General features: G+C 61.1%; 2 protein-coding genes across 23 annotated transcripts in view; one reads left to right on the top strand and one right to left on the bottom strand.

Moving 5' to 3' along the window:
* The window catches only part of PISD (phosphatidylserine decarboxylase), a 37,010-nt gene extending 26,894 nt beyond the window's left edge, over positions 1-10,116 (top strand). For 3 of the 7 annotated variants that reach the window (XM_019950089.3, XM_019950091.3, XM_033837253.2), the window contains 6 exons: positions 5,365-5,530; positions 7,018-7,254; positions 7,428-7,566; positions 7,799-7,945; positions 8,211-8,371; positions 8,958-10,116. In XM_019950089.3, the coding sequence (XP_019805648.1) occupies positions 5,365-5,530; positions 7,018-7,254; positions 7,428-7,566; positions 7,799-7,945; positions 8,211-8,371; positions 8,958-9,182 (1,075 nt within the window). In that variant the 3' untranslated portion in view covers positions 9,183-10,116. Of the gene's footprint in view, position 1; positions 3,192-3,569; positions 3,776-5,364; positions 5,531-7,017; positions 7,255-7,427; positions 7,567-7,798; positions 7,946-8,210; positions 8,372-8,957 lie in introns of those variants that run through there. The other 4 variants (XM_033837250.2, XM_004332475.4, XM_073790322.1 and 1 more) reach the window with 3 other exon arrangements.
* A 68-nt stretch (positions 10,117-10,184) lies between these two features.
* The window catches only part of SFI1 (SFI1 centrin binding protein), an 84,335-nt gene continuing 78,795 nt past the window's right edge, over positions 10,185-15,724 (bottom strand). For 12 of the 16 annotated variants that reach the window (XM_033837234.2, XM_033837233.2, XM_033837236.2 and 9 more), the window contains 10 exons: positions 15,303-15,463; positions 14,798-14,872; positions 14,165-14,239; positions 13,897-14,073; positions 13,561-13,823; positions 12,835-12,939; positions 12,520-12,733; positions 11,038-11,375; positions 10,455-10,566; positions 10,185-10,381 (listed from right to left, as the gene is read on the bottom strand). In XM_033837234.2, the coding sequence (XP_033693125.1) occupies positions 10,277-10,381; positions 10,455-10,566; positions 11,038-11,375; positions 12,520-12,733; positions 12,835-12,939; positions 13,561-13,823; positions 13,897-14,073; positions 14,165-14,239; positions 14,798-14,872; positions 15,303-15,463 (1,625 nt within the window). In that variant the 3' untranslated portion in view covers positions 10,185-10,276. The other 4 variants (XM_033837235.2, XM_033837239.2, XM_033837237.2 and 1 more) reach the window with 4 other exon arrangements.

The following is a 15,724-nucleotide window of genomic DNA, read 5'->3' as shown; positions in this document are numbered from 1 at the left end:
GTGGCCGCGGCCGAGCCGTCCCGCGCAAGCGGAAGGCCTGCTCGCGTAGCCAGGAGGCCGGTCGCCCCTCACCGCTTGGGGCCTGAGGAGCCCACCCCCCAACCCGATCGAGTGTGGCTTCCCTGGCCCCACACGGTGGGTCACGGGGCCGGGCAGGATGAGCTCACTTCCTTCGCGTCGTGTAGCATCTCCTTGCCTCCCGGCCCGGAAAAGGGAAATGTGGGCGTTGCGGGCGGCTCGATGTCCTCCTGCGCCCATTTCCTCAGTTCTGCCCGAAGGGTCTGGGACGGGCGCCAGAGGGGGAGGGAAGCAGCAGTGTTCCTCGGTGGGACCCGGACATGCTGCAGTTGTCACCATGTACCAGCCAAGGGGCAGGAGGGGGTGACACTCTGCCCTTCCCAGGACCCCGTTCCCCGCTAGTGCCAAGGATTGCCCCAGAGAAGGTTGCTTTCCTTCAGGGGATTTAAGAAAGAGTCTTGCCGAGTCCTGTCCCCATCTCTACCGCCCTTGAAAGAGGTGCCTCTGGATCCTTCTCTCTGCTTCCTCTTCTCTCGCCCAAGGCTTCCCCAAGATGGCTCACCCGTTTCACCTGGGAGAATCCATTTTCCTGGTTCCCTACTTCTGACATTTTGTCAGCTTCTAGCCTTGGAACTCAGGGGAGGAATGGTTGGTGGCCCCACCTGGACACAGCTACCTAGCAGCCCTGCCCTCCAGAGCCGGGAGTGTGCACAGCAAGTCAGGCTGGGGACACATGTTTTGGGGGGCACTGGGGGTTTCTGCTGAGGCTTCAGGCCAGGTAACTGGCACCCGGTGAGCTTTCCACTCAGGGAGCAGGAGCACATCCTTGGGCTCTCGGGCTGGACACGTGCAGGGTTGCAAGGCCTTCATTCTAGGGCGGTGAGGGGTGGGTGGGGATGTTGCAGCACCTCTGGGGTGTGAACCCCCAGAACAGCATGTCCTGACAAAGGTGAGCTCCCCCCAGCATGGTCCTGTTGAGCCATCCCTTCCTACTCACATCATCGCTGCCCCTGTGGTTTGGGCTCCTCTGTCAGAACTGCCTCCTCTGCCCTGTTCCTTCCATCTTCCCAGCGGTAGCAAACTTCTGTCCTCCCAGAGCGTGGGTTTGGAAAGGGAGGGGAGGCACTGGGAGCCAGGTCTGGGGGGTGAGGCTGCACTAAGCTCTTGGATAGAAGAGAGGCATGGGGTTTCTAAGCAGAGTTGTTCTTGGCCTTGGTCACAGCTTTGATGTGAGACTCAGGGCGGGTGAGCAGGAGGAAGGACCCTTCGCATTTCCAGATGAGGAAACTGAGACTCAGAGAGCACGTGTGACTTGCAAGGCCTTTCCTAGCTCTCAGGGCGAGGGTGGGGGGAGGGCGTCCAGGATCACAGTAACCAGATTGTCCTTGCCCCCCACCAAAGCCTCTGTGTTCTCATGTTCCATATGGCCATGTAATGACTTTAAAGTCCTACTGGTCATAGCCCCAAACTCACCTCCACAGAGTGTCCTTGAGACTCTCAGGAGAGAGGGAAGGGGTCTGTACTTCTCTGCTTCAGGGCGCTCTCCTTGCAGGCTCCTCCTTCAGGCCTGAACTCCCCAAGTTGCACTCAGGGAACCAGAAAGGGAGAAAGCTCTAGCTTGGCCTCCAAAGACCACTGTAGGCGCAGAGGGCAAGTGGGGCTCTGAGATGGGGATGCTGGGAGCACTGTTGGTTGAGGAAGTGGCTCTGCTCCTGGGAAGTGAAAAGGGGTGACCTCTAGGGACCCCCTTCCCTCCGTCCTGCGGCTCTGAGCTAGTCAGAGGGAGTTGGCCCGTTTCCTGGTGGACAGCTGAATTCATGTCAGCTTGCTGGGGGCCTTTTGGGGAACACTGGTGATTTAAAAGAAACCTGACCCTGGTCTCAGTGTCTCATTTTAGAAGAGGAAGTAGAGTAGTGACAGAGACAGGACTGAGGCGTGAAGACCTCCTGCCCAGCTTCTCAGAGCAGTTCCTGGAGTCTCTCCAGGATAGCAGCTCCTTGGGCTGGTCCCCCAGAGTCCCCTCCACTGCCCTGGTGGGCTGTGTGGCCCGGTCAGGCCCCTGGACTGGAGGCCTTGGGGGAGAATGCAATGCAAAGGCACACACGGGGGATCTGCTTTGAGGTCCTGAGGTCTTGGGCCAAGCTGGGTTTGTCTGTGGCTTCCTGAATGTGCCTTTCTGACAACATCCTGCAGCGGTCAAGGTCCCACTGTGGAAAACTGGGAGGAGGAGGCCTGGCTCCCATCCCCGCCCACAAGGCGTCGCCAGCCCCCACTGTGAATCCCGGGTGTGCGAGCAGCCCAAGCTTTCTAGAGTTTCTAGAGTCGGGGAGAGAGCCTTGTCCTGGAGCCTAGCTTCAGGCGCAAACCTGACTGCCCATCACCCCGCTGGGCCTGTTTCCTGGGGAGCCACCGGGAGGCGAGTTTGGGGCTCCGAGGCTGGGAGGGCGGGGCAGGGCTGTGCTCCGCAGGTGGGTGGGGCTGTGCTCGGCAGGTGGGCTGTAGGAAGGGACTTAGCGGGACCTCAGCTCGAGCCTGGCCAGGCAAAAGCCAGAGTGTCCATGGGGCCTTGGGCAGGAGGAGGCCTGTGCGGGCACCCTCCTGCCATTCAACGGCCATTCAGCGAGGCGGGTAGCCTGGGGAGATGAGCTTGCCGAGGGGTCCTGGTCTGAGGTGGGGTGGGCCTTGGCAGGGGTGGAAATCCATGCTAACGTCCAAACCTTAGTCAGCCTCATCCAGCCCCATGGCCACTCACACCTAGAGATCTGGCAGGTGTCAGGCTGGCGGTTTTCACCTCCTTGGCTGAGGTGGGTTTGCCCAGGACCTCAGAAGTTCAGCCTGTGAGGGTCGAGCTATGTCCGAGTTGGGGCCTCCTGTTCGGTCTTGGCGTGGGGGCCTGGGCCGGGTCAGTTCTCTGCCTTCGGAGCAGCCCTGGGACCCCGCATGTCTTCATCTAAAGACGACGTGGGGCACGTGGGTTGGGGGCTGCGCTGGGCGGGGCTGTGACTCCCAGGCTGCAGAATGTTTGCTCTCCCCCTGCCTGTGATCTGCAGAGGCTGGGCGTCCTCTCAGGGAGCTGGGCGGCCGCGGACCAAAGTGCTGTTCCTCCCGAGAGAGATGGGAAGGCGGGGTGGCCGTTTTCCCTGAGGTCGCCCTGGTGCCCCTCTTCAGAGGAGGCAGGTATGGGGGACCCTGAGGCGGGGGCTGGGGACGACGACGAGGAGAGAGCCGGAGCAGGCCAGATGCTGGGGTCTCACTGCCGTGCCTCTCCCGCCTTCCTGCGCCCTCATCCCTCAGATGCTACTTTGTCATCTGAAAGGAAAATGGGTCAGGTCCCAGCGAGGGAGGGGCCGCCGGGGCCGCAGACAGGCCGACGCTGGGCGCCCGCCTGGAGCGCGGGGCTCAGATTCCCGCTTGTGCTCCTGGGTTCAGAGGCGCCGGGTCCCCTCCCTGCTGGAAGCAGGCAGGCAGCCAGGCCAGGGACAGAACGGGCCGAGGGCGGGGCCGGTGCACAGGCCGAGCAGGTGTGTGATGGGTGCCTGTCTCTGCAACAGCCCTGATCCGTTGGACTGGACCTAGCCAGGGAGCGGTCCCCCAGCCGCAGCCGCCGGGGCGAGGAGCGGTGACAGCGCAGGAGCTCCGGGGGGGAAGGGAGGAAGGAGGAGAGACAAAGGGAGCGAGCCTGGCACTGCCTCCCTGCGCCGCCCACCATGTGTCAGTCAGAGGCGCGGCGAGGACCGGAGCTCCGCGCGGCAAAATGGTGAGATGCTGCGGGCCACGCCTGCGTCCTAACCTGGCCTCGCCCCGCCTTGACCTCCGAAAGGTCAGAGTTCACGTCCAGCGGCCCCGTGGTGGAGGTGGTGGCGGCAGCAGGGGGCCAGGGTACCAGCCCCTGCGGCTGGAGGGGCCCGGCCCGGGGGACCTGAGTCAGAGAGCCCATTTCAGGTACTGGGGGGCCAGCAGGCTGGTGGGCCAGTGTCTGCGCTGCGCCCCCACCCCGCTGCAGCGCAGCTCCTCCGAGATTGGTCCCTGTACTTCTGCAGAGAGCGAGGTGGATGGGGGGAGCCCAGGGGAGAGCAGTGATGTGTCAGGCTTTGCTTGGCCCCTACCCACTTGCCAGACCTTTTTAAAGCTGGAGGGGGTGGGATGGGAGAGACAGTGGACACAGGGGGTCTGGTGAGCAGTGGAGAAGCAGCGCCTCCCAGGGCCACCATTGAGCTGCAGGGCCTGGCCTTCGGCTCAGTTCTCCATTTTTTTCTGCTTTTCATATCAGCTGAGGTGCCTCTTTGTTCCTTGGTTTGTTGAGCAATTGGGGGCAGAGGACAGAGCTTCTCTGAGAGCACATAGGCACAGATGGAGCCTTATTCTCCAGTTGAACGCAGTGTTTCTGTAGATGAGGAAACCGAAGCCCCGGGACATTCTCAGAGTGGGTAGCAGTGTGATCTTGTGATGGCCACACTGGGGCCTCAGGAGCACTTTCTAGGTCCTAGGCATGTGGCAGGGTAACTTGGGCCTCAGTGTCATGCCTCAGGAGGGCCAGGGTTCCGGTGGAAAGGCTCATCCCAGAGTCTGGCTCCCTCGAGGCTGAGCCTGGCTTAATGCGCTGAATTTGAGCTGGTGGGGTCTGGGGAAGGCCCACCTACCTTTATTGGAAGGAGGGGCCTGGGTCAGGTGTATGTGGCCCCAGCAGACCTGGAAGGTGGCCTGAGGGTTGGCGGGGAGCTTATCCCCACCAACCTCTGGATCGTTTTGGAGAACCTGACCTGATGCAGAAAGAGCACGGGGATGGATGGAGCAGTAGCGTGCGTGCGTGTGTGTGTGTGTGTGTGTGTGTGTGTGTGTGTGTACACGCGCACTAGTGCTTGTGCATGTTTGTGTGTTCCTTTGTGATCTTGTCAGGCCCCTCAAATGAGGAAATAAGATGCTTGGAGCCATGAAGAGATTTTCCCAGATCCTGCGCTGCCAGGGGCTAAGGGGGATCAGACTAGCTCTCCTTGGAGCCTGTGTGGGCAGAGCTGGCCCCAGGCCGGTAGGGAGCCGCAAGGCAGGTTCTGCACCATCTTCCTGGTGCACTCAGCCCCAAGGTCCTCTCCGGGGTCCCTGCCAGGTTCAGAAGCTACTCCATCTGAGAGGTGCCTCACCCTGTGTGTCTCAGCTGACAGGCAGGTGGGGAGACTGGGAAGTGAGTCTGCTGACCAGAGGCAGCCAAGCCCCCACCTCAGAGTGGGGTTGGGATGAAGGAGTTTGGCCGGTGCTGCCCGACTCCATCGAGAGGCGAGCCTGCTGAGGGTGAGGTGGGGCCCCCAGTCCTCCACTGACCCTGGCTGTGTGCGGACATGTGCCCTGCAGGTTGTACTTCCCCCAGCTGGCCCTGAGGCGAAGGCTGGGACAGCTGAGCTGCATGTCCAAACCCGCCCTGAAACTGCGCTCCTGGCCCCTGACGGTCCTCTACTACCTCCTGCCCCTTGGCGCCCTCAGGCCGCTCAGCCGGGTGGGATGGAGACCCGTGAGCAGGGTAAGTGTGCAGGGGCTGCTGGCCTGGCCTCCCCCCAGGCAGGCCTGAGGTTGGGGCCCAGGAGACCGAGGAGGAGAAGACATTTGTCAGATCAGAGGTGGTGCTGTGGGGCCTGAGCGCTCCAGCAGGGTCACATTGGAAGGCGAGCCTGTGGAGAGGGTGGGCTGCAGACAGGTGACTGTAACGGCCCACCGTCCACTGCCTGCTGTCTCTGCCTGCATTTCTGCCATGTGGGGCCTCTGCTTCTGGAAAGAACCCACATTGGGCATTCAGAAAATGGTGCCTGAAAAGAGCTTAGGGGTGATTTTGAGAAGAATCCAAATTAATTTCTGGACGCCAGAGGGTGGTTCAGGGAGGCTGGAGCCTGTGTGGGCCCCTTTGAGTGAGGATGCCTTTGAGGACCCAGGAGCCCCAGGCAAGGCTGCGTGAGGGAACGGCCTGGCTGCGCCCGGCTCTCAGGCAAGCTGGCCCCAAGGAAGAAACCCTGCTCCCAGGCCCTTGGACAGCCCAGGTGGGCGTTGCCAGGGCTTGAAAGCTCAGGGGCACCTCTGGGCATTAGGCCTGGGGTCATAGGGCAGCCCTGGGCTGCCCCCGCGGATGGGCGTCAGCTGGGAGTGCTGGGAGCCGCTAACTTATTGCCTCTTTAAAGGTGTTTAAAGTTGGAGTGGAATTGCTTTTATGCTTTGGGGACTTGGTGTCTTGGTTGTGTTCAGCAAGCAGCAGCCACCAATTAGAAGCACGTCCCACTATGGCAGAGGCACTTGAGGTTTAAGAGGCTGCCCCTTCTGGGTCGTCTGGCCCTGAGTTTGGCTGGAGGGTCCGACTGAGAGGCCGAGTCCCCTCTGCCTCCTGGAGGAGCACCAGGTGGGGACAGCTGTGTGGACAGGTGGGCTCGGCGGGCGTGTCCAGGTCCTCGGAGCGCAGGTGTCAGGGGTCAACCCGTCTGCATGAGTCCCCAACCTCAGGGTGGGGGGCGACGAGCACATGCGCTTTGGGCTGTGGACTTGCCCACACACCAGAGGCCTCTCCTTTCTGTGCTGGTCTGGGACTCGGGCAGTAGTGCCCGCGCCACGGCCTGTGTGACTGTGTCAGATCTGTTTGCCCCTCCCCACCTCAAGAAGTGAGGCTGTGTTGGCCAGTCTCCCCGGGGACTGGGGAGGGAGTGGGGTAGCTGCTGTGGGAAGTCTGCAGGAAATGGCTGACAGCTGAGCTGTAAGTCACTGTGTCACAGGCCTGGCCAGTACTGTGTGTGAGAGATGAGAGATTTGGAAGCTCAGTCTGGTTCCTGGTGAGAGACGACCATGTCACAAAGCCCTCGTGGGGACAAGCTGCTCAGGCCTCGGGAGGTGGCCCCCATGGGGAGGGGAGAGGGTACCGGCTGATGGGGAGGAGGGGGGTTGGGGGGTGAGCACACCGTGTGGCTGACTCACCCGGTGTGGCTGACTCACCCGGTGTGGCTGACTCACCCGCCTGCCCGCGGCCTGCAGGTGGCCCTGTACAAGTCGGTGCCGACGCGCTTGCTATCGCGGGCTTGGGGCCGCCTCAACCAAGTGGAGCTGCCGCACTGGTTGCGCAGGCCCGTCTACAGCCTGTACATCTGGACTTTCGGGGTTAACATGAAGGAGGCCGCCGTGGAGGACCTGCACCACTACCGCAACCTCAGCGAGTTCTTCCGGCGCAAGCTGAAGCCACAGGCCCGGCCAGTGTGCGACCTCCACAGCGTGGTGAGGCCCCAACCCCACCTTCTACTCCTGCCTCCGTACAGGCAGCTCTTGGCTGTGCCTTTAGGAAGAGGTGGCCTGGTGGGCACTCCTCCCAGGCCAAACCCCAAGAAGGAGGTGGCCCTGCCCTCTGCCCCCTGCCCTCCCCCACAGCGAGCCTCTCCTGGCCCTTCCAGATCAGTCCATCGGATGGGAAGATCCTCAACTTCGGGCAGGTGAAGAACTGCGAGGTGGAGCAGGTGAAGGGGGTCACCTACTCACTGGAGTCGTTCCTGGGCCCTCGCATCCCCGCTGAGGACCTGCCCTTCCCACCAGGTGGGTCCTGGCCTGGTGGCGGCCAGGCAGCTGTGCTGTGGCGTGGCTGCGCTGGATGTCAGAGGGTAGAGGGTAGGGATGGGAGTGGGTCCGGGAGGGAGGCCTGTGGACCAGTAGTTACTCTGCCTGCAGCTTCAGGCCTTCCTGGAGCCAGTGTCCAGGCTGCACGCAGGCTCCGTGTTGGGTAGCATCAAGTGCTTGTCTGAGCGCCTGGTTCGTGTCTGCCCCACAGCCACCTCCTGTGGCTCCTTCAGGAGCCAGCTGGTCACCCGAGAAGGGAATGAGCTCTACCACTGTGTCATCTACCTGGCCCCCGGGGACTACCACTGCTTCCATTCCCCCACTGACTGGACTGTCTCCCACCGGCGCCACTTCCCAGGTAGGCCTGGGCCAGCACATGGGTGGGACCTGCCCCTGGGGGACTCAGAGAGGTCCTCAGCTTCTTGGTATCAGGAGACGCAGGCTCCAAAGCTGTGAGGTGACTGCTGGGCATGGGTGGCAGGGGCAGGCTGGGAGCCAGCCTGCTCTGCATTTGGAATGACATGGGGGTACAGTGGGTCTTGGGCCCTCCCAGAGTAGACACACTGGGCTCTGGGAGGCTTGTCCTCCCGATGGACAGGGAGTGGCAGTGTCTGTCCCCACAGGCTCCCTGATGTCCGTGAACCCCGGCATGGCCCGCTGGATCAAAGAGCTCTTCTGCCACAATGAGCGGGTAGTCCTGACTGGGGACTGGAAACACGGCTTCTTCTCACTGACGGCTGTTGGGGCCACCAACGTGGGCTCCATCCGCATCTACTTTGACCAGGTAAGCAGAGCCCAGACCCTGCCGAAGCCCAAGGGCTAGGCCACTTGCACCGTCTCCTGTGCAGCCAGATCCATCTGGACTGTAAGTTCTAGGAGGGCACATCCCCCACCAGGCCTGGCTGTGCAGAGCAGCTGCCCTGAGGAGGGGCTGGGCCCTGAGCTCCTGCTCTGCTTATCCCCCACCCACCCCTGTCTCGAGGTGGCTGGTGAGAGAGGGAATTAACTTCCCTTCCTGGCACTTTGCTTCTGCAGAAACCCAAGGGGAACTTGGGTGGGGCATGCTGATGGAGGCCAAGTGTGTGAGGGGTGCCAGTACCCATGCCCGCGGGGCTTCCCCTCTTGGTGTCAGTTTGCCCCTCAGCCCCCCGGGTGCTGGTGTTGTGGCACCGTTCGTACTAGTGAACAGTTGGGGGTCTGAATCCTCCATTTCCCTCCAGTTCAGAGCTGGTCAGGGGCTATCAGGTTAGGCCTAGTCCATGGCCTGAGCTGCTGTCCGGACCTCCCTTTCTGAGCAGGGTGGGGGACAGGTTCGGGACGGCAGCAGAGGTGTGTTCAAGGTCCACGTGCTCTGCCTCCGCCTCCCACAGGACCTGCACACAAACAGCCCACGGTACAGCAAGGGCTCCTACAATGACTTCAGCTTCGTGACGCACATGAACAAGGAGGGCATCCCCATGCGCAAGGGCGAGCACCTGGGCGAGTTCAACCTGGGCTCCACCATTGTGCTCATCTTCGAGGCCCCCAAGGACTTCAACTTCAAGCTGAAAGCGGGACAGAAAATCCGATTCGGGGAGGCTCTGGGCTCTCTCTAGAGCCTCTTTCATGGCCACAGCTGCTGAGGGGTCTTTTCCACAGAAATGTGAGGGTCTTTTCAAGGGGAACCTCTGAGGCTATCTAGGGAGGGGACCATCGGGTCTGACCAGGCAGGACCTGGGTGACTTCTGTTCCAGGGTGCAGACAAGGTTGTCAGAGCCCCTCTCATGTCCTAGACCTACATCTTCCCCCTACCCACCTGAAGAGAAAGTGCAGGCCAGGACGATTGATTCCCTCTTGGAGATTTTCTAACGTGTTGTATAAACTGGAGATTCTACATGTCCTGGCTGAGCATTCAGTTGTTCTGATTTCCGTTTTAAGATAAGTGGTAGTTAAAGTACCTTCTTGCTGCTCCTCCTATCACTGCTTTTTGGCCTCCCTTGCATGGGGCGAGGTGCCTCCTGGCACTGACTGTGGGTCCCAGACCAGGGCCTTTAATGCAACTGCTCCCAACCTGCTTGTTGGGAAAAGCTGTCTTCTCTCTTTGCACTTATGGCTGAATGCATCACCTCCGACTCTGCCATCAACTTCCGAGGGTGCTCACTAATGGTTCAGGGCGTTGCAGGCCCCGCTGAGTGACCTTCTGGAGCTGGCAGGTCCTCTTTCCAGTAGGCAGGACCCATCACCAAACCCCCTCAGTGGTGTCCAAAGCAAAAGGGGCAGGCAGCTAGCTGGTGGTGGCCCAGCTGGGGCCAGGGGAGAGCTTGGGTCCCCTCCCTGTAATCCAGACCTACAGAAAAGTTGCTGCTATTGATCAGGGGCTTATGTTGGAGGCAAAGGAACCTTGGTGGTGTATTTGATGTGTGGGGGAGGGGAGAATGTCAGTGCCTAGAAAACCCGTCCCCAGGCAACAGGTACGCAGTCCTTGGGGAGCCACTGATTGTGGGGACAGGGCCAGATTTCATGTTTCCTGGGGATGCTGTGAATTTCTCCTGCAGGAGAAGCCATTTGAACTTTTTCAACTGTATCAGTAGCACAGTATTTTTGTATGAAAAGTGGGAGACTTCTGAACAGTAATTCATTTAATTGCAACATTTTGAAATAAAAAAACTCGCTGCAGTTTTGCATTCTGTTCCTGGACGTGGGGTGGTGACTAGCACAGAGCCTGCCGCAGGGCATGGATGCGGGCGATACAGGTGCGGATGGGCTGGCGCTGGGCCTGCAACTTGGAGGCCAGCTGCTGGATCTGCGCTTCCACCTGGGGAGGTTGAGGGGGCAGGCTAAGAGGAAGCCCCGCCTGGGAGCCTTCCGGGGGCTGCCCAAGGTCTCACCTCCTGCAGTTCTTCCTGAACCTGCTGCTCTGCTTCCTGGTCCTCGGGCCTGGGCTCCTCCTGGCTCAGCTCCAGCCACTGCCGCAGGCTGCTCGCTTGCCGTTGGCAGGACCTGAGGGAGTAACGCACCTGCTGCCTGGCTTGGCCCCAGGCAGAGGCCCAGCACACTTCTGGTGTGGGTGGAGGGAGAAGGGCTCCTGTTCCACCATCACGCAGAAACGCCCTCTGTCCTCTTCCCTGTGCAGAGCTGGCCGTGTGGGACCTGCCCGCTTCCCTCTGATTAAGGTTGCTGCTCACACTGAGGGTCCCAGGCCTGGCCGTGGGGTACGTGGGCTGTGGACCCAGACAAAGCAGGGCGGCTCACTGCATCATCCCGTGTCAGTCACACTCGCCCGGTAGACCACCGGCTTCCACAAGACACAGGTGTAAAGTTTTGCTCAGCTTTTCCTGAAGGTAAGGCCAACCTGGGCCTTCCTGAGCAGGACGGAAGGGGAGAGGTGCCGCCTGCATGCAGGGGCCATCACTGGGCAGACAACTCCCCTGTTCCCCATGGATGGGTGCCACGCGGGTTTCTGGGTCTCACCTGAGATTCTGCTTCGTGGTCTGGTAGTCCTGCAGTTGCTGCTGGATGCCCTCAAGCTCGGCCTCCAGGTCCATGTGGCCAGTGGCAATAGGAGAATAAGCTTGATCTTGACCATCCTCCTGTCTGGGCCCGGGCTGAACCCAGGGATTCCAGGTGCCGGGAGTGACCTGAGCACTTGAGGCACTGACAGGCCCCAGGTACACACCTGCAGTGTCAGAGCCAGGCCCAGGCCTGGTGCCTGTGAAGTCCCCAGGAAGGAGCAGACGGGGGTTGGGGACACTGGCCAGGGATGAAGGGGCCTGGGACTTAAGCCCAGGTATCGTCGGCTGGGCTGATGCCTGTAAAAGAAGGATGAACACTGAGCAGGGAAGTGGGAGAAAGGTGGGGAGCTGGGGCTCCCCACACCTGCACCTGCTGCGGCCAGCTCACCTGGTCCTGCCCCTTCATTCAGCACCTGACACCAATAGATAGTCCCACGACCACCCAAGCAGCTGTTTCCAGCCTTACTGACCTTTCACACCCACTCCTGCAATGACCGTGCATTTCAGTGGCAACTGTTCTTGTCCAACCACAGCTACAACCCTCCTCCCTTCCCTCCTGGTGACAATGTCCTCTGGTGGGAATGGACACTCTCCCATCCCCCACCCTCTCCCCACCCCTACTTAGGTCGCAGCTCTTCAGGCACCAGCGCCTTGGGGGGCCCAAGCCCAATGCACACTCCTGCTTCCTCACCTCCTTGCCCGAACTCCTTGACTCCTACGTCACAGGCCCCAGAGTCTCGGCCTCACTCCTCCCCATGACCCCATCAGTTCTTTACCTTCAACCTGTGCTGCGAATTGTTAACTTTGATCTCCAGCCCTGACTTTGTTCCTGAAGGCCAGGCTGAATCTGTTGCGTTACCTCAAATCTGACAGGTTCAAGACACACTTGTGATGCTTCAGCTGCTGGGTTCCCACCCTCCGTCTTCCCTCTCACAGTAAAGAATGCATCACTCCCTGAGCTTTTCAGGCCGGAAACCCAGGAGCCATCCGCAATTCCTTCTTTCCCTCTTATCAGACTCATCAGAGCAAGCCCTACATAGTCTGCCTCCCACGACATCCACAGCCACCGCCCCCCAGTCCCAGCCACCAGCACCCTTTGCTGGACCCGAGCACAGCCGCCAACCATCCTCCACAACTTCCTGTTCTTAAAGTCCAGACTTAGCACCAGGGCCTGTATGACCCTTCATGATCCACAGTCTCTTCATTCGTCTGCATGCTGGGGTTTCTTTTGTCTCCACCACCATGTAAGTGTCACGAGCAGGGATGGGCCTCGGGGGCTGTTCCCTGCTGTGCCCCTAGGATGCTGGCCCCTGCACAGGCCTCCCTGCATCTTCCTGAAGCAATGAGTACTGCTGTGGCTACAGCACCAAGCGCACAAAGGAGAGCACTGGCACGAAGACCAGACCAAAGAACAGGACCCCAGGTAACCAGGGGGACTTACCCAGGTGTGTGCTTCCGCCCCACGCAGCATGAAGGAAGAAGGGGGCAACAGCTCCAGGCCTGTACTCGCTGTGGGCGGCAGCTTCAGGCCAGGGGCGCTTGGCAGGGGGCTGCTTGGGTCCAGTGCTGTCTGGGCCTTTGCCAGGAAGGGTGTTGTCAGCGCAAGGCCTATTGGCTGGACCTCGCCTAGGCCATGCTCCCACAGTGCCTCAGGCCTGAGCAGAGGGAAGACAGGAGCTGGTCAGGCGCGGTACCCTCCCGAGGAGGACAGAAGGGGGGCCACTGGCCCTAAAGTCCCCAGAATCACACCACCTACCCCTGCGCCCCGAGGGTGCCACACCCCAGGGGCGTCTGGCTCTCAATGGGCTCCAGCAGGAAGCTTGGGCGTCGAGGTTGCTTTCTTGCCCAGCGGGCAGCATTCCTGGGAAGAAACACAGGCTGTTCCTCCAGGCTGCCCAGGGGCTGCTTGGAGCCTGAGACCTCTGTGGGGCGGGGTAATCCAGTCCGACCCCTTCCATCTTACAGGGAGACTGAAGAGAGAAGGAAAGGCTCCGCCCCAGGCATCCTACTGAACTTCTAGTAATTCCAGTGAGCCTGCTGGCGACGGGTGCTCCACCCATGCTGTCTCACTTGACCCAGGCAACCAGGCTGGAGCAGGCTCAGAGATGGGGCCCTTGTCAGCTACAGCAGCACAGCATGTGGGGATGGGGTGGGGCCAGGTCACAAAAAAGTGGGGTTTCCAAGAGGGTACCTGTTTCCTGGCTGTCATGGGAGACGTGGGGAGACTACCAGGTCTTGCGGGGGAGGGGGGCTGCCCAACGGCCCATTCCTTTGCTAAGGAACCGTACATTCTCTCCCACGCTCGGGAGGAACAGAGGCTGTGGTCCCTTTGGTTAGGGCCGAAGAATGGGGGCACAGGATCCTGTACAGAGGGTTCCGAGTGGCTCGGCCATGACCCTCAGGGCCCAGTGTCATTCCTGTACCATCCAAGCTTTGCCGCAGGTGGAAGCGAGGAGGAAGAGGTGAGGGAAGGGCTACTCACAGCTCCAGGAGTTGGGTGTCCCCAGCGGCGGATGGTAGGCTGTCCAGAGCTCCCCAAAGCCCACGAGGAGCTGTTGTCCTCTTGGTCTCCAGGGAGGCATCGCCAGCCCCAGCAGCAAGGTGGCTGGGAAGGGGACCCTCAAACGTCACTCTCCTGCTGCACACAGTGGACGTAGGGGGCTGAGGCTCCCTGCCCAGGCCCAGCGCCTTCTTCTTCCAGAGCGTGGCACAGCGACGGACCACGCGGTGGAGACTGTGGGCCGCCTGCAACCAGCCTCTGGTCAGGTCGTGCTGTGCCTACCCGCTCCCCACAGAAGGGTGGGGGACCCCGGCCCACCTGCACCTGCTGCTGGGCATGCAGCTGCTGCCGGAATGCCTTCATGCCCGCTGCAAAGCACAGGAGGCGCGTGACGCCCTCCCGGAGGAGCTGCTGGTGGTAGGCCTGCACTGCCCGCTCCTGCCGCGCCTTCTTTCTCCTCATCTCCAACACGAAGCCCAGCCACGCAGCCCACACCTACAGGGAGAGGAGGAGGTGAGGCCCAGCCCTCCTGCTCAGGCTCCCTCCACCGGGACACGGTCCGCTCCTGGGACAGGGAGCCCATTACCTTCGCCTGTAGTGAGAAGGCCCAGAACCACAGGGCCCGGGCTGTGTCCTGCTGCTCCCGCCTCCTGTCCGCCAGCTACGGGCCAGAAAGGAAATGTCTCCTTAGGGAGGCCACCCTGACCCCATGGCCCCGGTCACTCTCTGACCCTCTCTAGTCAGGCCTGCCCTGAGGTGGGGGGGGGGGGGGGTGGTCAAGGAAGCTCTTTTGGGAAGAACAAAGGCCAGGAGCTCTGGGGTCGGGAGCAGTGAGGCAGTGCACCAGGCTCCAGTGAGAAAAGCTAGGACTGCTTGCACTGCGGGCCCGAGGGTGAGGGACCTGGCCCACGAAGGGCCAATAAGCAGGACGCAGCCCCACTGGGTGTTTTATCAAGGCCTTGGCAAAGACCTAAAATGCATTTCCTATTCATTTCTGGATATTACCCTGACAAGTTTTCAACATGACACTGTAGAAACATGGCCCTGAAGTGACTTGGCTTTAAACAGATTCCAAGTGAAGGAAGCTGGTGGTGCCAGGAGGTGGCTGGGGGTGAGGGAACCCTGGGAAGAGGGTGGTATGAGAAATGATGAGCTAGAGGCAGGCTCAGGAGGCAGCGGGAGGAGGGGGAGCGAGAAGGGGCTTCTCCACGGCTCCCACCTGCTGTCTCCACTGGTGGAAGCAGGTCCGACTGAGTGTCTGGGCCAGGAGTCGGGCAGCCTGTCTCTGCAGAAGCTGGGGAGAGCGTGCGCACAGGGGGCTGTGTGCCCAGTGCAGCCAGGTGCCCACACCTGGAGCCCCTGTGGGCGGTGCAGGCTCCAGGCCCAAGTGAACTATCCTCCCACCACCAGGAGTCATCCTGGTTGAAGCCAAGGGCCTCCTGCCCCAGACAGGGGTGCCCAGATGCCTCAGTAGGTCACCCAGCTCTGACAGGCATGGTTCACACTGAACCAAGTTCTTTGCTGAGCCATCTTCCACCCGGAAGGCCGGCTTCCCCAGCCTTCACTGAACACCCAGAAGGGCAGCCTTGTGCCCGCAGGACTCCAAGCATCCACAACAGAAGCAGTAAGTGCTTCTGGAAAGACCTTTCCTCCTCGCGATGCGGTCTCCTGGCCCAGACAGCCCCGCCGCACAGGGGAACTCGGGGGGTTGCCGTCTGCCTCACCCTCTTCCTGATGCAGCTCAGATGGTGCACCTTCCACCGGGCCACGGCCTGCAGCAGCAGCTGCCGGCGGTAATGCTGCGCGACCCTCTCCATCTGGACCCTCTGCTGGGCTGCGCTCCAGCTGCGGTCCCTCCAGCGCCGAAACCATATCCTGAGACAGCCTAAGGCGGGTCGGAGTCAGTTTGCTCTTTTGGAGGAAGTATCAATATATGGACGACTATGCAATGGTGAAAGTTTAGAGGGTGGAGAAGGCTGTGTGGGGACAGAACTAGGGTGTCAGCCCACACTCGGTGAGACACCACGTGTGGACGGTAGCCACCCTGGGAGGAGAGCTCCGGCCACCCACCTTCAGTGACTATGCACTCCCTGACTGGAACCAGATATGCTGCTTACCACTGGGCCCTCCAAGGACCCCCCGCCCC

The sequence above is a fragment of the Tursiops truncatus genome, chromosome 13 (genome assembly GCF_011762595.2).
Source record: "Tursiops truncatus isolate mTurTru1 chromosome 13, mTurTru1.mat.Y, whole genome shotgun sequence".
Taxonomy (NCBI): Eukaryota; Metazoa; Chordata; class Mammalia; order Artiodactyla; family Delphinidae; genus Tursiops; species Tursiops truncatus.
This window is presented reverse-complemented; position numbering and strand designations above follow the sequence as displayed.